Source organism: Centruroides sculpturatus, unplaced genomic scaffold, assembly GCF_000671375.1.
Source record: "Centruroides sculpturatus isolate CEXI.00-Female unplaced genomic scaffold, Cexi_2.0 scaffold1549, whole genome shotgun sequence".
NCBI classification, from domain to species: Eukaryota; Metazoa; Arthropoda; class Arachnida; order Scorpiones; family Buthidae; genus Centruroides; species Centruroides sculpturatus.
In genome coordinates, this window is record NW_019385872.1 from 18,035 (window position 1) to 43,675 (window position 25,641).

Here is a 25,641-nt window from a genome sequence, read left to right on the forward strand (position 1 = left end):
TCTTTGTTTTAATAGTGAATTCCAACTTATACATTGTTAATAACATAATTTTATATACGTGCCTATCTTGCCCCATTACTGTTGCCCCTATACCAGGGGCAACTTTAATAAAAATAATTAAAATAATTACAACTTTACAAAAAGAGAGAAGTTGCCGATCTTGCCCCTATACCCGGGGCAACTTCGTCAATTTCTCTCTTCTTGTAAAGTTATAATTATTTTAATTATTTTTATTTCCAAACTGATTTTAACCAGTTTTATAGTAAGGTAACATTCTAGTAAACAATATGCAAAGCTTTTTTTCAGTTTACAGCAGTATTTATTACACAAAATTTAAGTAAAGCTTAACATGCCGAACTTGTCCCGGTCTCCCCTAATACGGAATTATCAACAGTGTTATAGGGGGTCTACTGTACACATAATTTAAGGGGGAAACAATATTACATGTAATAATAATAAATTAAAACATAAGAACAATAAATAAAATACGTAAATACTTTATAATAAATTGAAAATTTCCTTAATTGATTGTATATCGTTAACTTCAGCATCTTAATTATTGCGTTTTAAATGCTAATTTACGTTATGTTCATATATGTATTTAACCTTGGATTCTTAAATATGTTTCCTTCACTGCAAGGAATTAATTTTCAATCAATAAACTGAATTGAATTTTTATATTATTATTATTTCTTTTTTTTTCAACAGGAATCTGTTATAGATAAATATACAATTCCTGTAATACCGAAGGATGTATTATGTCATAAGTATAATATAAAGTAAAATATTCAATTTAAAATTAATTTCTAAACATAATTACATGAACATAATCTAAAGACAGTTAATTAATTTAAGTAGAAATATTTTGTTTAAATTTATAAAAAGTAATTTAAAAATGTTTAATCATTAAATTAATTTTTTATCTGTTTAATTACTTATAATAACACACACACACATATATATAATTTATACAGGTGTTTACAAAGGTTAACTGACTTTCGGCTATTCCGTATTTATTCATTGACACATATGAACATTAACGTTAGTATCGAATGCGTCAACGTAGATGCTGGGTGGCCTAAAAGTCAGTTAATCATTGTAAAGACGAAGCTTCGTTTTATTCATATATAAATAACTTCACTTCCCATTTCCCAGAAGTAGTGGCTACATTTAACGACATTTATCAGATTCCTTCTCGGCAGGATTCTTTCGTTTCCTACTGCAATCTTTAGCAGTTTCCTACCTTATTTTCTCACTTTCTTTAACTCATTCGAATACTTTATTAAGTACAAAGTTTATGAGGATTGGTTAGAATGAGATCGTACTTACTCAATACACCAATTACGGCACTCGTTATTTATTAGCGAATTACTGAACTCTTAGCGAAACACACGGTTAATTAACTTTTGGATCAATCTGTATAATCACGTGATATTCCTTTTAAGGTTTCTTTTTAATTTAGAAATGTATTTAACGTTTAAAAACAATTTATCATTTGTGTTCTAAAAGTAGATTTTTTCCTAGATATTACGTCTTTTCAATACTAAGAAATGATTTATCTCATTTTCTTAATAATTTATTATTTTATATCCATAAAAAGCGAACTTCCAATTACGACCACCTGTAAGTAAAGAACATTTTTACATGAACTTTTTTTAAATTTTTGTATAAATTCGTACAACATAACCTTCAAATAAAAGCCAGTTTTTATGTTCCCTATATGGTTGTTGTTTACAGGTTTAACTGTAAACAGTAATTTAATCATATAGATTTTATTGACTTTCTTAATTCTTATTTTGTATAATATTAATAAATAATAAAAAAATTCTAAATTCATGTGATATATTTATTCAATTATAATCTATCTCGCCGGATACATCATCTGTTTTTCCGGAAGAATGAATGAAGTCATACATTTTCATGGGAAAATGTAAGGATGTATGAGAAGTTCTCACTTTTAAATTTAATTACGCTGTTTTAATTTTTCGTACAGACATATATATACACATACACGTGTAATCTCATGGTAATGTGGAAGAAAATTATCTATCAATTGACATATACAGGATTAACCTTAATTTTCATCTGTAAAACAGTACAGAATTATAATTCAAGTGAGTAATCTATTTAAACACATAAGTTTATAGAAAATAGTGCTTTTTAAACTTAAACATTTTTTTTGTAGATTTTAATCATAATTTAACAAAACTTTTTCTTTTAAGCTTTAGTGAGTTTTTCTTCGAAGCATTCTCGTAATTTTACTTCACTTAATGTACTGATATAATCCTTGTAAAATATAGAAACGTAATTATTTTTAGGTTGTCCACCGATTACAGTCAAGGATGGCATTTTTAACTTAACCGAAAATAAATACCAATGCCATTATGGAAATTATTACTTATTTGGAAATAAAACGTTAATATGCCAAGAGGATGGAAATTGGAAAGGTGAAGTGCCGTATTGTGGTGAGTTGTTTACGTCAATAAAACGATAACAAAATGTACCAATCATATAAATTTTCACATTAATTTAATATAAATAATCATATAAACGCTATATAATTAAAATGATCTTGTTTTATTAATATGCACAATCAAATACCTCTGTATTTATTACGTACAGTACAGTACATATGTCATTTTTTCACTTCAAGAAACATTTTTATACTCATATATTCGTGTAGTCTCGAATCCTTTTGCTTCTCTACTTTAATTTCCTTTATGGACTGAAAATGTTTACGTCTTGAATTTTACATGGAATAGTCGAAGTGTTGGCCTACTCCGAATACCTGAGCGAATGTAATCAGTCGATATACTACTTTCTTTAATCCTTGGTATTTCCAATATTTATCCTTATAATATGTAATTTACTTTAATACAGCTAACTCAATTTATGCGGAGATACGGAAAGATGGTCATAATATAACGAAAAGTTTAAACGAAAATAAATGTATAGCAGCCGGTACGAATGGACCTTGGGAGATTAAATTATTCGAAAAATCTTTTTCCGCTATTACAATAGTGTTTAAAGGTAAATTTTTTTAAATATGTTTTTTGTAATCATTTTATTAATAATAATAATGTATTCCAGCACACACAAGCAATATAGGATGTCCTATCGTGTTTCTATTTGTTAACAACAATAGACATGAAGAACGACATAAGACTAGTTGTGATAGTAGTAAGTAAGACTATTTTTTTCTCTCTTGTTTTCGAGGATATTGTTTGTTTATTTGTCCATTTCCGAAATCAACGGACTGCATAAACTAGCATCTTTACGATATGGCAATTGGTCGCAGATTTGCGCATCACTAACGGAGTTTTCTGGGTTTTATTCATGTGTCTAACTTTTAAAAAAAGGGTCAGTTTTACATAGAAAATCTTCCCGAGAGGTACCTCAATCGATTTGAAAATGCCATGTTTAAATCATCTGACAACTAAGACATACTCGTAAGTTACAGTTTAACCTCAATTCAACAATAAACTACTATTAGGGATGAGGATATCCTTCTTACCGTGGTTTTAAGGATCTTTAAATAATGTTAATAAATACAAAAAATTATAAGAGAAACTATAAATTAGTATGCAAATAATAAAGTTACTAAGTATACAAGATTTAAAACATAACAATGAATGTAAAATAAATCTTAAAATGCTGTTTGGAGGATATACTGCCGTGATCGTATAGTGATTCCCAAAATGTTTTGAGCCATCTCAGTGCCACAAACTTATGTCTAACGCCTCTAACCGCACCCCAACGTTCTCAACCCATTTTTCATTTGTGAGAAAGACTTGGAAATATTAATTTTCAGATGTAGTGTTGTTGTTATTTGAAGTGTAACAAACATAAGCGCATGAGGAAATGTCCACAGCATTAACAATTAAAAAACGCTGCGAATGTGTTACCCTAACAGTAACGTACGAAGCTTATTCACTTCTGTTGACAGAGTTTGTAACCACGAGCGAAAATATCTGAAAATAAATATGCAGAAATAAAAATTGTATTGGAGATAATATTTTATCTAGAGGTACTGTACATCTATATTTAGTATATTCAGCAGACACGATACTGCTTTGTATTCAGCCCTATATGACACTTTACTGAATTAAAATCTGCAATCATAATTTGAATTGATGTTCTCTTTGTTAAGTAGTGTATCTGGAGCTTCAACTGAAGTGTTGATATAAAGTGAATACAGTATATATTTTTCCTCGGTAAAATTCTGGTTCCGAGAGTTTGAAAAAATGAAGTCTGTACATTATATGTAAGGCGATTTTTCACAAATTGCTTTTAACATATACTAATCGTCTATAATCAAGTCTCAAAAAATAAATTTTAAAATGTTTTAATAACTATATGCTTAAATTTAATGACATTTTATTAAACTTCAATTAAATACAAAATGATAACAATTGAATTATTTATATTCTATGCTGTCTGGAAATATTTAGCAATTCAAATACAATTAAGTTTGTTACTTGGATACTTCTTGTTTGTTTGTTTGCTCATATACAGCAACTCAATTTGCAGGCTTAAGAGAGGAATGCTTCTTGGAAGTACTATGGAAAACCGACTCCTATTTAGGTGTTACAAACGTGTAGAAAATCCAAAAAACTCCACATGGTCAACTGATTGATGAAGCCGAACCTAAGACAACTACTAGAATTCGGTGGTATTATCCACTCATTTACTGATATGCTTGCTTTTTTTGTTTTCTCAAACAAATTTATGCTTAATTTCAGCAATGAAATTTGTAATGGTGCATGCGGAAAACATTTTTATAAAAAAACTAAGATACTTTTAGCGCTGCAAACAATGAAAATGGAGCTCCTTGATCTTACTCCATGATAGCTTTTTCTTTTGAAGATGATTGAAACATGTTTATAAAAGACATGTTGCAAATTTGGCAGTCTTGAAAGACCATCTATCACATTGCCTGTAAGAAGAATCAGAGGTCAGCCAGCAAACACACTATCCATCTTCTTCAAGTTTTTGACGTTCAAATTGGGGATCACATCAAGCAGTATGCAAAAAAAGGCATAACGAGTCAACGCTAAAAGAAGTGATTTATAATAGTTTTATTAAAAAAAAATTGAATACCATCTGAATGATAATATAAAACACAGGATGGAGAAAACGACACTGCTAAGTGCTGATATCTATGAGCTGTTTACTTAATTACAATCGAATTTAAAATAGGTAAGGATATATCAATACCTTAAGCGTTTCGTGTAATTTTGAAGGTAACGATATAGAGACATCCTGAGTGTTAAAGTGAATATTCTGTTCAGTAATTCTCTAATTTGAGTGTAGCAATCTCGCTGCCAGGTAGAAAGGTCTCCTTTCTTCCTGACCAGCTGTTGACTGCTGAAGATGAGATTTATTCAACAAAAAATAGTCATTAACCGTTTATGCCAAAAGAATAGTTTATGAAAAGCCTCATTGCATTTGCTCAAGTCGTAATTTCTAATTTTGCTGAAAACTTATATCTATCTATTTAACCTTTGAACCTACTGTGAATTCTAGGACCCTAGGGATTAGAAAATCATTGGTCAATATTTTCATCGCTGGAAATCTTGAATTAATCGCCCACCGATGGTCGAATGGATAAAACCTGTGAATGCTGGTAGGTAGAATACCATGGTCAGCTACCCATATGGAGTATTCCGAGTTTTCTCCAAATGTCTAACATCTAAACAGAGAACAGTTTCTGATAGAAAGTCCTCTTGGTAGGCAGATATTAAACAATATTTTAATATACAGACAGCTTAATATATTAATATAACATTGCTTCGTTGTTTGAACTTTGTAATAAATTAAAATTAAATTAAAATATAATTTATCTCTTAAAATTTTAACTAACAAAATACTGTACTTGTATATTCTTTAATTGATATACAAATCTTTAATTGTATATTTTATTGACAAAAAAATTACGCACCAAGAAGGAAACTTTGTTAGTGCGAACCTAATGACGATGGTGAAAAGTGATTACATTATCATAGTAAAAGAACAATTTCCTGTTAAACAAGGATACAATTTAAAAGATCCTTTCTTACTTTGTAGGACCAGCCCAGCAGTGGTCGATTCGATAAAATCACTGACTCCAACCAACCAACCAACAAAACTCACAGCTTTGTTGGTTGTGGGTTGGCCTTGCCAATGGGCTGGCCACTTGAAGTTTCCCGGGCTTCATCACTTTAATAATACCTAAATAGAGGCCAGTTTCTCATAAAAGGTCTCTTAAGAGCCATCCCCTTGACAAATCACCCATGGGAAAAGTTGCTGTTTACGAATAAACTAAATCTTGTAGGACCTCTTCCCTGCATGCACGCGGAAATGCAATCTGGAGACATAAGCACTGTTTGCTATTCTACGATAGCTTCTTCCACAGTAATTGCAACCGGCACTTCAGATCTATCACATTTGTAGATAATCAAAGTCAGCATCCATCATGTTTCTTGCACTATTAGTAGAAGTGATTAACTATCATACGAGATGACTCCCCAGCATACCGAGAGTAGAGACAGTGTGTGATTTAACTTTAAAGACAGAATTGAAGCGTTCACCAGAGATCTTTCACTCTTCAACGTGGCAGTTGTCTGTTCCCAAATAGAAGCAAGATTTGTGCATAGCCAAAAAGCTTAGGTGGCATCCTGCTGCACTGGAAAACCCAAAAACGAATCCGATCGTAAAACCCCTGGAATTTTATCCTGGCTTTCTCAAAATTATAACGCAGAATTTATCAAATCCTGTCAGTGTGCATAAAGTCTTTGAGTGCATTGTACAGGTATGCTTGATGTTTGAAGATCTCCTAACAACAGGTATACTGAAAATTATGAACACAATGAACCTGTGTAAGTTTTTTGTAGGATAATAGAAGAGTGATTTTAAGACGCTTTGGTGGGATTACTAGCGCGCAATAAGACTACAACTATAAACACGCGTATACCTAAATATCGCATAGCTGTACGCCAAGTTTGCAGTAATCAAACAAGTATATCTAGGTCAATAGCTACTTTTATCAATGGATCTATTTTATAGTAATATTTCCATGTTGTGTAGTATTATGAAGATATATACAGTATAATTGATGTAATAATAAATTTTTCGATTATAATTGAAATTTATTTGACATTTCAATTATTTCAGTGGTTACACAATTTACATACGAATTTAAAAACGACATGACAGGAAATATTAAATTTTACCTAAGTCAACATTCGTGGCACAAATTTCAAGTATGTGGAATCCATATTTATTCAAAGTCAAGTAAGTGTTTTTTCATATTTAATTAAAATTATTCGACTGTTTTTCTTTTCTTTCGTTCGTGTTGAACAGGAAATCTTTAGTAAGAAATATTATATAAAACCAACTGATTTTCATGCTTCATCTATGATATATATATAAAATTGCTTGTCCTGACTGACTGACTCACTCACTCACTGATTCATCATCGCCCAGAGCAAACCGCTGAACCTAAAGAGGTGAAATTTGGTACACAGTTAGGGTACGTCATGAAAACGCACACTAAGAAGGAATCTTTCAAAATTCCTCCGCGGGGGGAGAAGATTAAGGCTTAACCGGAAAAACAACTTCTACTGTACTGTTTTAGATGCGATTTTTTGTTTTTAATTGCGTTTTAGTAGGGTATGCCATGGGAATGCACACTAAGTAGGGATTTTTCGAAATTCGCCAGCGGGGGTCGAGGGATAACAATAAGGCTTAACCTGAAGAACGACTTTTGAAATTGATTCCATAGTTTCTTTTTAATTGATAACATTTCAGACATTGTTATAAATATTTTCATATATTTCGATTTTTTAACCAAATGTTCGAATCTTCTTAAATTCGAATTTGTTATTGCATATTGGTTCGATTATAAAACAATTGTAAACGTTCCAGAAAATTGATCAAATTGAAAATATTGATAGTTCGTTTGATTCGCAGCAATTCTCATCATTCTCGCGATAGGTGTTATATAACAATTACTATGGTTGATGAAATACTGAATATAAATGGAATTTGCTTGCAAAACCTCCGCGGGCGAAGTCGCGGGTAACAGCTAGTCTCGTATAAAAGAAGCAACAACATAAAATGGAATTATATCATTGGTTACTTTCTAGACATTTTTAATTAATTGCTTAGGCAGTTGTTTGGAAAGTGGAACCCCCACAGCCTGAGCCAAATGTACTGTTGCCATTGTTGTAGAATTCGCCACCCACGTGTTTGCTCTGTGTGGATACCTGTAAGCTGAAAAAAGAAGGTTTTGGCAACATAACGTCCCCAACACACTACCTTGGTCCTGTTACAGATAAATGTGTGGCTCGAACCCGGCTTCATTCGAGTTAATCGGCTGGTTGTTGAGTCTTTGGGACCTCAGCTTGGAGTCAACTGATCGGTGTAGTCCAGACAGATTAGTCTTCTGTGTTGTTACATTGTGAGGGTATAGGTCCTGGGATACCCTGGTGCATCAGTAGGTACTGCTTATGCACACTGTACAGCATCCCCTTGTTGGGCTCGGTGCTGGATGGGACCAACGGGAGCTGAAATTTATTCCTTTAATCATGAATTGTTGACTACTAATACTGATCTTCTGGGACCTACAATGCCATGTTTCTTGATTTTGCACTGAAATTCCGAACTTATATTGGGGACTATCTCCTTTTCTAATACAAAACTTGATAATCTGCCAATGACAACTACTTGTAGAAACTGCATCGATAAAGCAATCTGAGAAATTCCTGAAACGAAGACGTTAGGCGATATCCCAATTACTGTTTCTCCACACGCCATCCTCGACTTTTCTCACGATATTAGGAAAACGATCCTCTCTCCGAGTCAGAGTCAACTTTCATTCTTGACGAACTGTCTGTTCAAAACTAACTATTTCACCTTGTAGAATCCAATTAATAGAAAAGTCCTGAGGTAGTTCGTTCGGATAAAGAAGGTCTATACATTTTCACTTTCGTAGTCCTTGTTTGCTTGTCCTCTTCCCTCTCTTCCGGTGAATCGCACAACAAAAAAAGAAGACAAGAAAACAAAGAGGGACACCGTAAGTGCCCTTCAACGAAAGGTAAGCGTGGCTCCCCTACCGTGGACAAACCGTTAGAAAAAAAATAATTAGAATGGTGTTGTAACACTACAACTGCCTCATGAATCCCTGACATGACATGAAACATGTCTAATAGCTCAAAATGATTCAAAGCCAAAACAGAAAATTGCACCAAAACTATCAAACAGTGCAAGACAAACGCATCCAGCTCTCCAAAACAACAACAAATGGCACTGGCCGAAAATCTCAAGGCGGAAAAGTAATCTCCAGAAATACAAAGTATACCTCAGTATCCATGAATGAATTTTTAGACTGCTCTGAAGCTGGAGAAGTCAAGTCCCAGTATCCCCTCCACTTCAGAGCAAAATAAAGATAAGAAGGAATGTGGAAGAAGCTAACACATTAACCTCCTCAGCAGCCGTCATTGAGTCAAATACAGTAATAATCTTGTAGTTATCTCTTGTGCCTTGTTAAACAAATTTTAGTATTTGTGGTTTTTATCATCGTTATTTCATTATTTAATCATCGATAATAACATCGCACAATGTTTCAAGAATGAGAAACAAAGTAACATTTCACTCCAAACCAACAGTGTCGTTTGATTTTAAAATTCTTAAAATAGAAGTCAAGAAAACTTCAAATAATCTCCAAAGAAATTTTTCATAAATTTTCAATATACTAGCCTTTAAAAAGCTATACACTTGCTTAAAAATTTCAAATTTATATTAAAATCTCTATAAATATAGATTAAAAAGTGTGTTGTTTTAAATTTATATAAATGGGATTTTTGTATATTTTAATAACGGGATTTACGTTTATCGAATTAACTATAATTATTTTTTAACATACATAAAGTTAAAATTGATACATGTATTATTTTAATCAATAGAAGTAAAATGTCCCATTGCACCAATAAATCTACCAAATGGATATATTTCTCCTTCAAATGTTAACTCGTTAAACTATGGAGAACACGTGTCATTTAACTGCAATGAGGGTTTTCAATTGAATGGGCATCGATATCTTTATTGTGGAGTGACAAATATATCCACTCAAATACCTCAATGTCAACGTAAGTAAACCATTGGTCAGTTTTTGTGTGAAATTTTATTTCATTTTTAATTATCTTTATTAAATTTTTATGAAGGGATCCAATGCAAAAATTCTCCGATGAAAATATTAAATGGTATGTGGGAAAATTGGAATCAAAGTAAAAATTACTCGCATGAGGACGAAATTCATCTTATTTGCAATCCTGGTTATAAACTAAATGCCACAGGAAGTATTAAATGTCTTAAGAATGGAAATTGGTCGCATACTCATTCAGCTTGTCTAGGTATACGATACAACGAATCTATATTATTATTTAAAATTAAAAATGGCATTTATGAAAATATTTTTTTAAAAATTTTTTCAGAATGGAAATTTCCGCTATATTTAGGTATGTAAATAATAAATTAATCAAATGTTAATTATCAGATTAAATAGAATATTTTGATTAGTTTTTACAGTTGTGATTGCTGTCATAACTTTGCTAATTGTATTGCTGATCGGATTGTTCGTCATATTTAAAAACAGGTTAGAAAGTTTTTTTTAAATATAATTAAAATAATTTTGTATAATTTACTTAGTTATATTTAAATATTGAGAATTTTTTCATTTTATATTTGTGTCAACACAGACTATTATGGAAATAATACAAAAAAGAACCTTACTTGTTAATTGTTACTGATTATCTTCGTTAATTTAGTAGTGTGTGTAGTTTAAATTCTTGTCTTTTATTGTAGAAATTTGTTAATTTAATACACGGTAGTCGAGAATTCTCCTATGATAATCTGGAATGCTAGTATTTTGCGAATCAAAATTTGTTTGAACACATGATGCGTTAAAGTCCCGAATACGTGAGATTCAAAACAGGATAAGTCATCATACTGAGAAAATGCAAGTAATGTCGGATTCATTTTATTTTTTTGTGAGCTATAAAACAATTTATTAACACGTGTAAAGTTATCAGGAAGTGAAGATTGTCATTTTCGTTTAGTTGCAAAACGTTATGCCCTTGACCTTAAAACATTTTTAAAGTTTCAAACCATCATCATATATTCCAGTGCAATAAATATTTTATTTATAGCAGTTGGTCATTGTATTCTGAATTCACAACTTGAAAGATACTGTGCCAAATTTTATGTATATCTTGAAGACATCGAAAAGAAACGGTCAATTCAGATGTGCATTTTTCTTTTCGACTACATTAAAGACAATGTTCCACCCGAGGTAAACGAGCTGCACCTTCTGAAATAGGAATTTCGGAATAATTGAAGGACAAATAAAAAAGGCTAATCGAATTTATATTCTGAAAGAATGTGTGCAGATGATATAGGTTGCAAGGAAAGCAAATCATTGTGTAATAAGAAGAGTGGAAAAGTAGCTTTATAAGTAAATGCATGATGGCCGAAATTTTTTAAGAAGAAAAAAAATTGTGTTGCCATCGAGTTGTGGGGAAAGGCACCAAGAAGTGCCACTTTTCTATCCCTCATTACAAAATGCTTGCGAGTTTCTTTGATCACAGAGGTCACAGAGATCACAGAATGTTATATGGGAATTTATACACAGCATTTCCTTCAATTTTTTAAGGCACAGAAGAATCCCAATTTACTTGCAACTCCTGTTTACCAAGATAAGCTCAGTATCAAAACGGAAAATAAATGAAAAGAAACATTTTGAAAGTAGTGTGTCTTGTAGATTCTGCGCGTATAGAGTTCTATGGCACCATTGTAAGCCAGAAGACAATTGAATGGGACAATAAAAGTGAAGAGGAAGACAACAGAGCCGATTAATTTTTTCTTTGTTTCATGTCCGTGGATTAATAAAATCTTAAAAATGTCCAGTATCAGTGTCTATGGAATTAGATTCATTTCAAAATGGGATATGTCAATGACTTTCCCTCACGCTGTATATATAAATTGGTTAATCTCAAAAATATTCAATTAGTAAGTACTCTGAAGACAAGCAATAATGATTTATCAATAGCTTGAATTTATTTAAAATTGTCGAAGACAAAGAATTTTTCTTTTTCTCAAACATTGTTACGTGGATTTATTCTCTTTTGAATTTACGCATTCAATTATTATATGTACAGTAGGTGGATCATTATGAAAGTCGATATTCTGCTGGGTTTTTCAATCAATTTTAATACAGTATATGTACTGTATATACTGTATTACATCAAAAGGAATAATTTCACATTATACACCATACGAAGAAATTATTTAATTAAAAGTTCTTTCACTTTATGGCAAGAAAAGCTCCTTCAGTTAAATTTCGAAAATATTGATACAACGAATTTGAACGATTGCATTCCGATGATGATTTAAATTTTAAATCAAAGTAAAATATACAAATTGTGTATTATTAATGATTCTTTTTCTTTTACAAAACGTTCGAGAAAATTGTGCTTGCAGCAGACAAGGAATGATATATTTCCATACAGTTGCAAGTTTTAATGTGAAAATGTTGCGTGTATTGTTAGTCATATTATATTGATGGCTTCTGCCAGGAATAATATTTTCTGGTTTCTTGAGCTAAATAACAGCCTTATCTTGTCCCGCTTTGTTTATACAGTAGAGCCTCAGTTATCCGACCCCCGATTAACCGCCACCTCGGTTAACCGACCGTCCTAGTCGGCAAATTTCAAATGTCCGCTAGTGATGTGGCGCTACAATATTTGGCTATGACTCGGCTACTTTAATATTATTTTTACGTGTTTTAGCTGGCAACACTCATTCGACCATGAAACGGAACCAGTATTTAAACGAGGCTTAATTTTCTAATTTTTAACGATACAATAGCGACGATTATTGTTTTAAAAAATTTTTGTTAGGCTTCACATCGATGAAAATTCAACGCGAAGTAGGTTAATAGCGATATACTAATATACTAAATAATATACTATACTAATAATGGATTTTTTCATACTTTTCGGTTATCCGACTTTTCAATTATCCGACCAATTCCAGTCCCCAATTAGGTCGGATAATCGAGGCTCTACTGTAATTGTCTTCTGAGGCTAGAATGGCTAGTTGTTGTTCTCCTGCATTTGATGTTAAACATTTTGTAAAAGAAAAAGACATGTTAATTTAAATTTTAAATAAAAATAAACGAATTTTGTAATGTTATTGACATGTGTGTGACCAGGCGGCGCTGTGTTTAGGCGTGCTGAAAAATACAGATCTCTTTCCTTAGTACACTCTGGTAGTGTGTTAACAAGAAGCATACAATAGCTTATCCTAGTACAAAATGTACAGCAGTGTTTGCAACTCTCGTATCCCATATAACTTTTGGAGTTTTTCAAAAATACAAGAACGTTCGATAATCTAAATTTTTGATAATCCAGCAGCACTGGTCCCGTAGATACCGGATGTAACGAATTTCTATTGTATTTTCAGGTCCACCAGTAGCCGAGTGGATAAAACCATCGAATAATGATAGTTTGTCCGTGGTTTGCAATTCACTAATGGACTAAACGCGTGAAGTTTTACGAGTTATCTTTGCTTAATATAATCGCGTGCTTAAATAGGGGCCAGTTTCCCTAGAAAATCCTCCCGAAAGACACCCTCTTTCAGATCGTCCATGTGTTGCGTTGCTTTATTCCATCAACTCAATCCAATCAACTGAATTAAAAAGGGAAAATTTTTCTCAAAATGAATATAGATCTTAATGCCGAAAAATATGTATGGGCAACGATATTACAATTTATATTTTCATTTTCCATTATCGTTAGTATCCCATTTTATATAAGCACTTTTCGTTTAAGCGTTCTGCGGAGACTAAGAGGACGTTATTCATACTCATCATAGGTTCGGCCAAGTCCCGAACAGGGTTGGTCAGATAGTGAGTATTAAAGCTTGATATATCCGGGATAGATCGCGCATAAAAAATTTGTGGTATTTGTTTGTCCAGGTCCGAGCAGATGCGAATTTTGTGGGTGTGCGGGAGCAGCTTCATCCCCGCTCTGGAAAGTTTTCCCGGTAAAGCCGGGTACGTCAGGTAGTAAACAATTTTTAAAGCATATTATTTCTAATCTATTCTTTCTGCAACTCCCTCTAAACATTTCTAGATCCTCTATTGTTCCCAAATACCTCAAAACGGTAGTCTGAAGCTTATCCGGCTCGGTCATCAGGCCGAGAATTTAAGCACTATGCAAATTAGTGTAGAATTTACAAAATCAAATTTATCCTGAGTTATTTTTCTAGATAAAATGTCCCGAATCCCTTTCTTGAACTATTAAATAAGTTGAGAATTGTTAGACATCAAAGCAAGAATAATAAGTTAGTAAAATCTGCAATATTAAGTTCATTGTTTATATCAAATCAGTAGTTTTTAATTTCAATTTATATAATTTAATTAAATAATTACAATTATTAAATATTTTAAATAAAATCATCCAGGAAAAGACGAAGCTCATCAGATGAAGACACTAAACCAGAACATATATACAGCGAAATTAATGAAATGTATGAAGGTGGAGAAAAAGAAGAACCGCCTCCACTTCCAAAACCAATGACAAATCGGAAAATAGATCGACTTCAATCATTGACATACATCGATTATAATAATCAATTCGATCATGGATCGATCGATACAGAACAGAATGTTAACAGAAATATAACAGAAGATACTACTTTAAGAATAGATGATGATGCAAAAAATGTAAATAATCAATTATATGGTTCCGATTAAAATAATCTTCTAAATAGAAGTTTAAAAATTGTTCATTAATTATTACATATGTAATACAATGCGGTACATAAAAATATCAACTATATTATGTTTAATTATAACCTGGACTGAATGGGAAACCCATGATCGGTTCAGGGAAGCAACCCCAAGAATTTTTCATGAATACCTCGAGTTCCGTCCGTTGCTACTCGATTGCTCCCATTGTGGAGCTGTCGTAAGCCACAATGAAGGTAGAAAAAGGACCTCTTAGTGACAAAGGGCAGAAGAGTTAAATACGAAAATAAATACATAGCTTTAAATCTTAAAATAATAACGATTCTTTAATATTTTTAACAAGAAATAATAATCATAAGTTAGAATAAAACATAAATTATACATTTACATAAGTATGAGGGAGTTTTTTAATATTTATCACATTATGAGATAAATTATTACTAGTACATCCTTCATTCGAATTACTAAAATTTTCCTTGAAATTATAATAAATATGCTGTTTAATACAATATTTATTTGTCATGTTTTCACAATTATCTCCTGTGATATTGTTTACAGTTGTATTTGATCTCTCTTTATCCGAATTCTCCTGATCCGAATTTTTTCGAGATTTTTTACTAGCACGCATTTTTTTACGTGTCCAAGCCTGTGCTGCTGAGAACTGATGGAACGATTGAAGACCTCTTCTACTTTCTACTAGTTCTTTATATATCCTCTCGACAAGTTCCGATGACGATTTTTGCCGACGTTCTTGTTGATTTCTTGTCCATCTCGGTATTCTTTCTTTGCATTTGCTTCTTCATAGAAAGTAAAAATAAGTTTGTAAATTATATAATTTAAGTGATATAATTATTTAATTGAAATCCAAAAGAACAAAATGTGATTTTTTTTAATTTAGACTGTTTTTAATTAGTAAAGTATTTGCGTGGCTTTGGTTTAGCTTAACGTAAATAGAAATTTAGAAAATGGGATAATGAATAAGATTTGTTTAAAGTACTGTATGAACGCTCTTACACGTGAAAATCGCTTGTATTCATGTTTTGCTTCACTTATAAGAGGTATATTTTTTCGCTCTGTGAGCACTAAGACGGTTTTTTTTTTTTTTGTTTTTTAATCAAGCTCATTGTAGGTCATATGACAGCAAGGCTTTCCTCAACCAAAGTACTCTCGCTTGCTACAACAAGGGAGTGAGTATTTTGATCAGAAATTTTCTGAAAATGAGGAGTCGTTTCATTGTGCATGGACCGCTTGGTTGTTTTAGATACTAAAGGAACTTCTAATTATTAAGGGAAAAGATTTTTCTCTCAAATTCTCCAATAACGCTCAAGATAATTCTCCTGTTTGGCAAAATATAAGGTTAAAATTTATTGCATCGACAAGAATAGGGCTGACTTTTACATATCTCTTTCAAGACACAAAAATAAAATAGATTCTAACTCCTTTCTCGTGGGTATTATAAGTGCTCATTAGAATTTTTTTAATAGTTTTTACGTGTAGAATATGCATACGCATTTATTGCTAACAGTTGCTATTTACCCTGTATAGACTTTCTCAACCAAGGATTGATTGTGTTGTTCTAAATTTCTTGATTGATTTCTAATTTGAAAAGCAGTTTCAAAATATAGATGTATTTTGAAACTTTAAATGCCAAAGAATGATTATATGCAATAAAAATTATTATAAATTTGGGTAATTAATTAATACAAATTACCTATTGCACTGCTTATATTCTAGATTTGACAAAATTAAATTTATTACAAAATCTACAGTATTCTCTAACACAGGTATCGTACAATATTTAATACATAAAGTCTAGGGACACTACACAGATATACATGTACTGTGAATATACAACAGTATACAAACATAGTAACTATGAAACACTTGGCATGCAGAAACAAAATTAAGAGTTCTGCAAAGAACATGACTTCACATCTGTATTATATTTGCATTATTATTATGGTGCAATTTTTATTTTCTTAACTTAATAAGACCGTTTATCATCATCATCATTCATAAAATTCATCACCAAAATATGGTAAAATTTAAATAAAATTAAATCTTACCTTCTTTTCCTGTGAAGTATTATAACTGTTATCATTAATATAATGACGACAATGACACCGCTAGCAATACATACAAATATAATAGCTGAAAAATTAATAAGTTTTAAAATATTAACAAAGTAAATTATATCATTTTTAATTTGACAATAATAATATATTTTTTCTTACCCACATATGATATTTCATTGTCAACAGCTGAAAAACAGAAAAAAAATTATTTCAATATGTTACAATGGTAAATCATTTGTACGCCTCTGAAGAGACAGGATCAAAAAATATTTACTGTAATCGAAATTTAAGTCAGGATGCACTAAAATTTCAACACTCAAATGCCAGAGGTAATGGATGATATACTGTTTTCTACAGATTTTCTTTTTAATTTTAGAATTAAAAAAGAATGAATTTAGACTTATAAACGAAACTTTTCACCATGGAGAGGAATAGGTGTTGCCTAACAGAAAATCAACATACGTGAGAGCTCCTTCCTCTGTTGCAACGTCTAATAGAAAGCCGTATCCTCAATTTATAATTTATTTTGTTTATAGTTAAAATATTATAATTATCAATGTCGTACAGTAAATATCACTATTAGTTTACTGGTACTTTACGATCGACTATGCAGTCATATTACTTTGTCAACTTTATGAATGTATTCTAGGTCTCAGTTGCTTGTTCGAGGTTAAGTTACAAGTTAGCCTATGCTTACTTACGATATGTGTTTATATGTATCACTTTTTCAATAGAAGTGAAAAATATTGACCATTAATGGGTCAAGTGGGAATATATAGGTCTACAACTTTTTCAAATTGTAGCAAAAAGAATTAAACATTTATGGTAGGTTTAGGCCTGTTATTTAACTAAGTATTTAATATTTAACTGAATAATTTCATACCTCTACAATAAATACGATCAGGAAACCAGGTTCCATTTCCCGAACAATTAACCCTGGTATCTTTCAACGAATATCCCATTTTGCAAATGACATGAATTATTGTTCCCACAGAAACGTTGTCATCGTACTTGGACGATACTTCATATTCTCCATTTTCCACCGGAGGAAGATTCATGCTGCAACTTACATTTTCTGCATTTACTGTAAATAAATACATTGAAGATTATGCATTTTTATATAGGGGAGATCGGGGCAAGATCGGCATGTTAAGCTTTACTTAAATTTTGTGTAATAAATACTGCTGTAAACTGAAAAAAAAGCTTTGCATATTGTCTATTGGAATGTTACCTTACTATAGAACTGGTTAAAATCAGTTTGGAAATAAAAATAATTAAAATAATTACAACTTTACAAGAAGAGAGAAATTGACGAAGTTGCCCCGGGTATAGGGGCAAGATCGGCAACTTCTCTCTTTTTGTAAAGTTGTAATTATTTTAATTATTTTTATTAAAGTTGCCCCTGGTATAGGGGCAACAGTAATGGGGCAAGATAGGCACGTATATAAAATTATGTTATTAACAATGTATAAGTTGGAATTCACTATTAAAACAAAGAAATACAAATCCAACACCCATTTAATATTATTACAACGAAATGCAAGTTCAAAGACATATATACATGAATAACAAATGCAAACATGTTTTCATTTATCATCTGTTTGATTTTTATCCTTTGCTTCTAATGTGGCTTTATGTTGCCGATCTTACCCCGCTAGTCATGATTTCGAAACATTAAGTACAACCCTGAGAACAGAATGCCAAGCCACGATCTGGCCACGTGAATAAGTTGAAGTTACATCCTTCTAACAGGAAAAGTAACTTTCGTTATCATGGAATTATAACAAAACCTGCCAATTCAATATAAATGGAAAAAAAATATTATATGGAATTGAACGAAAATGAAAATTTGCTTGATAATTCAACTACGCTTGTTGGAGAACAATAAAAACACTACACTCAACAAGCCACCAATAAAACTCAACTGCCTAACCTATAACCAAAGTCTCCTTTTAATTTGTTTTTTTAAAAAAAGCGCTTGACAAACTTGCCCCGCATGCCGAAGTTGCCCCGATCTCCCCGATATATTTATGCGTATACCAAAATTATAAAAATTTTCACGGAATTGGATTACTTTCATTCGATCGGATACGGCAAAGTAACTTTAGGGAAATCTGGTAAGGAGAGGTGCCTCCTGGGAATTTCTATGGTAAAGAGGCCCTATTTTTGTGTTAGACACGTAAAGAAACTCCGGAAAAACACTATGCGGCCAGCATGTTGGTGAGCGTACGAACCAATAGCAATTACGAATGTAGAAAAAGATTAAGTGGAAAGAAAAACGATAAAATTCATTAGGCACGAGAGTGGAACTTTAGTTTTTTCTGGTGTAAATCTTATATGATTCAATTGAATTTTAGATGGAAAAGTTATTTAAATACAACTCAAAAACTTAGAATTTGCAAATTATTTTGGTGTCCCCAACATTAAACAGTAGGCCTAGTAGGAACACCACTATTCCTTGCAGAAATCTACGATGTAAAATATCTTGTAATGAAAGATAAAAATTCTTGAGAAATCGCAAAAAATCTTGAATATATTGTATACATAAGACAAATGTAAATTCTATGTTCAGTGTTCGAATTTTCACAACTCATCAATCAATTTTCAAAGATTTTTAATAATGATAAGTTACATTTAATTAAAAGAAGCAAAATTGAAAATAATTATAAAACCCCTAAACTGGTAATTAGGTCGTGGGTTCGGGCCTCGCCATGTAGAGTTTTCTGGATTTTCTCCACGTCTCTGACAGCTAAATAGAGAACAGTTACCCATAAAAGACTTCCCGAAAGTCATTTACCACCCGGCTCTTTGCGAGTAATTTCGTATGGTCAAGCAAAAAGCTTCGGCCGGCTCTTCGGAGGATAAGCGACTATGCAATAGCCTAAATTTTAACAGAATACAAGACAGCTAGAGGTAATTATAAAATTAACAGACTGAAATGTATCATTCTTTATATTTCATATATCTTGTATAACTGATTTGGCCGGACGACGCAGTCAGTTGCATTCACCTACCGTTCTGGGGATTCCAAGATCAAATTCGGACGAGCAATTTCCAGAAATTTTTCATAAGTGGTTTCTTAGATATGTGGACCTATCCCTCACCAACCTGTCGCCCTATTGTGGACCTGACTTATGATTGAATAGGCCGTTTGGTGCAGAAAAATCACGAAAAAGTGATTTTTTCTGACGATTAAGGTTCTACTTAATTATTCTACTTAAAAGATAAAATAATAATAATAACTAAAGCGTTAAAATTGATATGAATTCATTTAAAATATTTGCTTCTAGTCCAGTGGTTCCCAACTTTTTTTGACTTGCGCCTTTAGCAGACCATTTTCCTAAGTTTTATTTCCCATTTTCGCTGTTTTATTTCGCATGTTAGTCAAATGGTGGAGCCTTGGTCAATTATACAACCTATACAATTACATAAAAAAAATCACATTTTTAAAGGCCAAAGTCGAAAAGCGTTGGAGCAGTGGCGGCCTTAGGGGGTGGCGAGCAGGGCAATGGCCCGGGGCCTCGCTCTTGGAGGGGCCTCGAGCAACAACCAAGTAGAAAAAAGTTGATATTTAAAACTTTTTATTTTATCCTTGGCTATTAGGTTATAACAATAAAATAAATTTAATTTATAACACAGTATATATTAATATTAATAAGTGCCTACTATTTCAATTCACATACTTTGCACAAAGGACAAGGGCCTCGCAAAGATCTGCCGCCCAGGACCTCGCAATGGATAAGGCCGCCGCTGCGTTGGAGGATGGACACAGATAAATAAATATATATATATATATATATATATACCGCCATTATTAATTTTTCTCGCGAAACCCCCAGACCACCAAGAGCGAACCCCTATGGTACGAGTACCCCCGGATGGAAATCTCTGTTCTAGTCCATGACATTGATATTCAACTTGTACTTAAAAGGTCATCTTGATAATTTAAAGCATTAGTAATTTATCTTAATAATTTTAGCTTAACACAGCATCAAATAATCTTACAATTATGAAATAACACGTCTCAAATAACGTTGAAAGTATCACTAGGAATGATAAAATATTGCTTATTAATAAATATTTTGTAACATTTAGCATTTATTACCAATAATTAACCTTGAAACCGCACTAATTAAAACTAAAATATACTTTTAAATCAAGGAATTATTTAGACATTTACAAAAGTAATACTTTCGATTAACCATAAAAAAATAAGTTAAATAATATTATAAGCGTATGTATATTTTGTAATTAATTATAATTAGACATTTATAATTAATATCGTGTCGCAGGCTTTATCAATAATTAGAACGTCCTTGTCTGTCAGCCTGCGAATAATGGCGCACTTTCTTTACCCTCCTATTTAAGAAACTGAATAAATAATAAAATTTATTAATTATATGGAATATTCTTAAACTAAATAATTATCATTTTCTCCTACAAGTCAAACCTCAGAATAGTTTATGACAACGGTTCGTACGGCTCGTTGTCATAACTTTAAAACGTTTCGAATAAATAAACGTTTATAAAATACATAAAATAACATTAATTTAATTAAATTTATATCAGTTTTAATTAGAGATTTACATTAATTATAAAACTTTCGGCGTTTTTACTACATATGATTTTACGTTTTAGCCTATATATTTATTACTAAAAAACTTACTTTGACTATAAAATACAAACATAATAATTAATAGAAAATCTGAAGTTTCCATCTCACGAAATTTCATTCGATGCCATTATTCCCTTTCTACATAGATACGAAATTAGAGAAGAACGGAAATGATGCGATGCTGCATCTACATCATTTCCTTTTTTTGCTTTTTAGAAATCAGATTTTTTTCTCTCTCTCTTCGAGACGGATATTTTATCATTTCCCTTTATGTTTATTTTACGTAGCCATAAATAGGAAAGAGACAAATTATTTAATAAATATATGTTATTAGATTTAAAATAAGAAATTATTTTATCGCATCTGTATATCCTGTTCTAACTGCTTGATGATTCCGTAGATTACATCTTTAAAAATATTTTTTAAGTCCGTTTTAATTGCAATTTTTACTATTGAGATGAAAAATACATTTACTAAATTTAATTTAAATAAATATTTCTTTGGATTTACTGTTAAACAATATTAAGTAAACGTTGCTTCTATGGTCTAATTGGTTTTCAGGAATATCAACGTAAAGCGAGTTTATATTTTCTTCGGGGCGTTATCAATTCAGATTACGTTCCTGAAATACAATTTTAATTCTGTGATACCATACCCAAAAAGTTTGGCTTAGTTTGGCCAATGGGATATGGCAATACAACTCAAGAACTATCTACCAAGAGAGGGGTGCCCACCTGGAGCAATGGCGTAGCGAACATAACTGGCGCCCGGGGCACGACACTTTATTTGCCCACCTCCCCTCCAGAAACACATAGTTTGTCTTGGAGACCATTTGGGCGCCCCTCTGCGAGTGGCGCCCGGTGCATGATACATCCCCTTGCACCCCCCTCGCTACGCCACTGACCTGGAGGACTTTCTACGGGAAACTGGTTCCTATACAGGTGTTAGACACGAAGAAACCATAGAAAATTTCATGTTGACAGCCTGCGGTCAGGCACAATTCCGCGACCACAGGCTATCCACAAGTTGCCATGTAAATAGGGACCAGTTTCCGATAGAAATTATTCTCGGGAGGCAATCCCATTGGCAGATCACGGCTTATCCCATTAACACTTTAATCNCACTTTTGAGAATACACATGTGCTAACGCAACTCTCACCAATTTCGCCTACCGGGATAATCGGGAGCAATTGTCCTTATCAAGAAAACGAAGGGTCAGCTTCTTAACCATATTATCTACTAACCATGCCCAAATAGGGACCAGTTTCCGATAGAAATTATTCTCGGGAGGCAATCCCATTGGCAGATCACGGCTTATCCCATTGGCAGATCACGGCTTATCCCATTAATTCTTTAATCCTTTATCCACTTGGGCACTGATAATCTACCACAAAGTGAATACAAGAAATATATAACATCTGAATCCATACAATAATGAAATTTTTACCAACAGAAAAATCGAAGGGTCGTAAAGCGAGCCGTGATATATATAACTATTGCTAAAGTATGTAATGAAATTTAATCGCTTCATATAATAAAATTTTATAAATGTTTAAACATCAAATTCCTGTAGCAATGTACTGTATCACATTTTCAGAAATTAATTAATATTTAATTGCATTAGATATTTACGCCTCTGTTTCAGAGAAATCAGATATGTTAACAGGATTTCATTGTTAACTAAAAATGCAATGATGTTAATTGTATATGTCAATACACATATATAAAAAGCTTGAAGCTAATTAAGACAAAATGAAGCGGAAATTAAAAGTATAAATTTAATATATCGACATATGAAGTTGTTATAAGGAACATAGACATGGCACAAGGGATACGTTTTCCGTGTGTCACTCATTTTTCCGGAAGGTCGATTAAATGTCAATGTCATTTAAAACATTCTATCAATAATTAAATCAAAGTTTTGCATGTTATAAAAATAATATTTTAAATTCTGAACAAGTAAGTTATACGTTGTACTCTTCATACTTACAATTATTTAAAACAATGCCTCAGATTGAATAAAGTCTAGTTTATAAATAGTATATTGGGCGGGACGGATAGCCTAGGCCAAACCTGGCTAACTTTTAGTGGGATGCGATTTAGCGCAAAGTAATTACCCTTCCAGATTATTTCTTTTTGGTAAAGACACTAAAGCATAAATTAAATAGTGTCATTTATTTTTCACCAAAAAAAGAATTTTTAGTCCTTTCCGATGCACGAATCATGTGTATTGCTCCTCTTTTGTTCACTCATCTTGCACTTAACTAAAATTGTTTAGGGCATAAAACAATTTCTCAATTTCTAAAATATTCTCATCCCACTTGCTAGAAATCCACCGATTCTAAATTCACGTGCCTCTTCCTAAAAATCGACGATTTCCGCCTCGTTTCTTTCTTTAAAAATAGACGATCTAAAGCCGGATTGACAAACGTATATTGCAATAAACTCAAAAAATAAAACTGAAATAACTAAAAATAGTACAAATACACTTTTGAGAATACACATGTGCTAACGCAACTCTCACCAATTTCGCCTACCGGGATAATCGGGAGCAATTGTCCTTATCAAGAAAACGAAGGGTCAGCTTCTTAACCATATTATCTACTAACCATGCCCAAATAGGGACCAGTTTCCCAATGAGTTAAAATTGTTCTGATAATTTCGATGCAACTGTTATTGTAAATATTTACATATCAATTCCTTCTAGATTGTTAAATACTGCAGAGAAAATAGTCAGTGCAACAAGTTATTGTTAACTTAGTATGCATAATTTTCTGTATCTGTAAATATTACTTCCATAAAGATAAAGAAACTATTCTAAAAACTTTTGTCCACTTGATTTAAATGGAATAAATATCAAATTCCAACATATCTAACTTTGAAATTCTGTCAACTTACTTGTAATAATAAATTAACCCACAACCCAAAAAATCAATTTCAAAAAATAACTTTTTCTTGAGATACAATGCTCCATGAACTTTTGGCCAACAGTCATTGGCGTAGCGTAGGTGTCAGCCGCCCGGGGCGGAGGAAAATTTCACCCCCCCCCTCCTTATTTAGGTATCTCAATTTAAAAGACTAAAATTCAGTTTCGTCACAGAATAAAAGTAATGAAAAATTTTGTGCTCATTTCAATCGGTCTGAATCATAGGTGCGACAAAAATATGAAATGAAATGGTTTAAATTTTTACAAGATATTATTATTATTTATTGTGAAATTTTGCCGTCCCCCTACGCTACGCTACTGCCAATAGTATGTTTACCCAGGTCAGAGTTGAGTTAGTAGGATTTATTGTTATCGGGACGTTTCCTGTCGCCGATATACAGATAGTCTAGAATTTGACATAAATTCAATGATTTGTTCTCCATTTGGTCCACGCAGTAGTCACCACCGATAGAAACTGAATCGGCTCAGGCACTGAACAAACACGTGGTCGGATCCTTACCTGTTTCGGCAACCATCTTGGCTCATGGGTTAAGAGGACGCCAGTCGGAAATAGTGTTTTTTTCTGAATAATGCAATTTTTTATTTGTCAAATTTAATACAATTGTTAAATTAAACAATAAATTACGATTTATAAAGATATAACAAAATCTCACAAATTCTAATAATAAATATATAATACAGTAGAGCATCGATTATCCGACCCCCTATTAACCGTCACCTCGGTTAACCGACCGCGTTCTAGTCAGCAAATTCAAATGTCCGCTAGTGATGTGGCGCTACAATATTTGGCTATGTCTTGGCTACTTTAATATTATTTTTACGTGTTTTAGCTGGCAACACTGGATCGACCATGAAAGGGAGCCAGTATTTAAACGAGGCTTAATTTTATAATTTTTAACGATATAATAGCGACGATTATTATTATTATTTTTTTTTAAATTGATAGGCTTAACATGGAGGAAAATTCAACGCGAAGTAACTTAATATATTAATATACTAATTACATGGGATATAATAATATACTACACTAATAATGGATTTTTTCATACATTTCGGTTATCCGACTTTTCAATTATCCGACCAACCCGAGTCCCCAATTGAGTCGGATAATCGATGCTCTACTGTAATAATATGCAAATTGTTTTGTAGTGTATACAGCAAAAATGGCAAGTAGGTGATATCTATAATCATCCTAATTGATTTTTTTTTTTTTTTT

The 25,641-nt window shown here is 32.2% G+C and overlaps 2 protein-coding genes across 5 annotated transcripts; one reads left to right on the forward strand and one right to left on the reverse strand.

Annotated features, from left to right (window-relative positions):
• Positions 1-1,541: 1,541 nt before the first annotated feature.
• LOC111642663 (complement receptor type 2-like) lies at positions 1,542-14,870 on the forward strand. 3 transcript variants are annotated; one of them, XM_023389034.1, is made up of 11 exons: positions 1,542-1,623; positions 1,994-2,114; positions 2,319-2,465; positions 2,881-3,030; positions 3,091-3,180; positions 7,153-7,272; positions 9,945-10,127; positions 10,203-10,391; positions 10,473-10,496; positions 10,558-10,633; positions 14,503-14,870. In XM_023389034.1, exons 2-11 carry the CDS (start codon positions 2,024-2,026, stop codon positions 14,792-14,794), a joined length of 1,362 nt encoding a protein of 453 aa, XP_023244802.1. In that variant the 5' UTR covers positions 1,542-1,623; positions 1,994-2,023; the 3' UTR covers positions 14,795-14,870. The 3 variants fall into 3 exon arrangements, with proteins under 3 accessions (XP_023244802.1, XP_023244803.1, XP_023244801.1); XM_023389035.1 differs by lacking the exon at positions 1,542-1,623 and having other exon boundaries at positions 1,924-2,114; positions 10,567-10,633; XM_023389033.1 differs by lacking the exon at positions 1,542-1,623 and having other exon boundaries at positions 1,926-2,114.
• Positions 14,871-15,060: 190 nt separating this feature from the next.
• On the reverse strand, positions 15,061-24,988 carry LOC111642664. Of its 2 annotated transcripts, none has more exons than XM_023389037.1 (5): positions 24,925-24,988; positions 17,747-17,947; positions 17,023-17,049; positions 16,855-16,939; positions 15,061-15,585 (listed from the first exon to the last, which is right to left on the reverse strand). In XM_023389037.1, the coding sequence occupies exons 1-5, from the start codon at positions 24,938-24,940 to the stop codon at positions 15,165-15,167; spliced, it is 750 nt and encodes a 249-aa protein (XP_023244805.1). In that variant the 5' UTR covers positions 24,941-24,988; the 3' UTR covers positions 15,061-15,164. The 2 variants fall into 2 exon arrangements, with proteins under 2 accessions (XP_023244805.1, XP_023244804.1); XM_023389036.1 differs by lacking the exon at positions 24,925-24,988 and adding an exon at positions 21,530-21,664.
• Between the last annotated feature and the right edge of the window lie 653 nt (positions 24,989-25,641).

What these genes read in the sequence shown, in the direction of transcription:
- LOC111642663 (XM_023389034.1), top strand. Translation starts at nt 2,024, where the DNA reads ATGGTAATGTGGAAGAAAATTATCTATCAATTGACATATACAGGATTA. An exon ending in CCATATTTATTCAAAGTCAA is followed by an intron (nt 7,273 to 9,944) that starts GTAAGTGTTTTT and finishes TTTAATCAATAG; the next exon opens with AAGTAAAATGTCCCATTGCA. An exon ending in TCAAATACCTCAATGTCAAC is followed by an intron (nt 10,128 to 10,202) that starts GTAAGTAAACCA and finishes ATTTTTATGAAG; the next exon opens with GGATCCAATGCAAAAATTCT.
- LOC111642664 (XM_023389036.1), bottom strand. Translation starts at nt 21,596, where the DNA reads ATGAAATTTCGTGAGATGGAAACTTCAGATTTTCTATTAATTATTATG. An exon ending in TGATCGTATTTATTGTAGAG is followed by an intron (nt 17,050 to 17,746) that starts GTATGAAATTAT and finishes TCTGTTTTTCAG; the next exon opens with CTGTTGACAATGAAATATCA. An exon ending in CAATGAAATATCATATGTGG is followed by an intron (nt 16,940 to 17,022) that starts GTAAGAAAAAAT and finishes TTAATTTTTCAG; the next exon opens with CTATTATATTTGTATGTATT.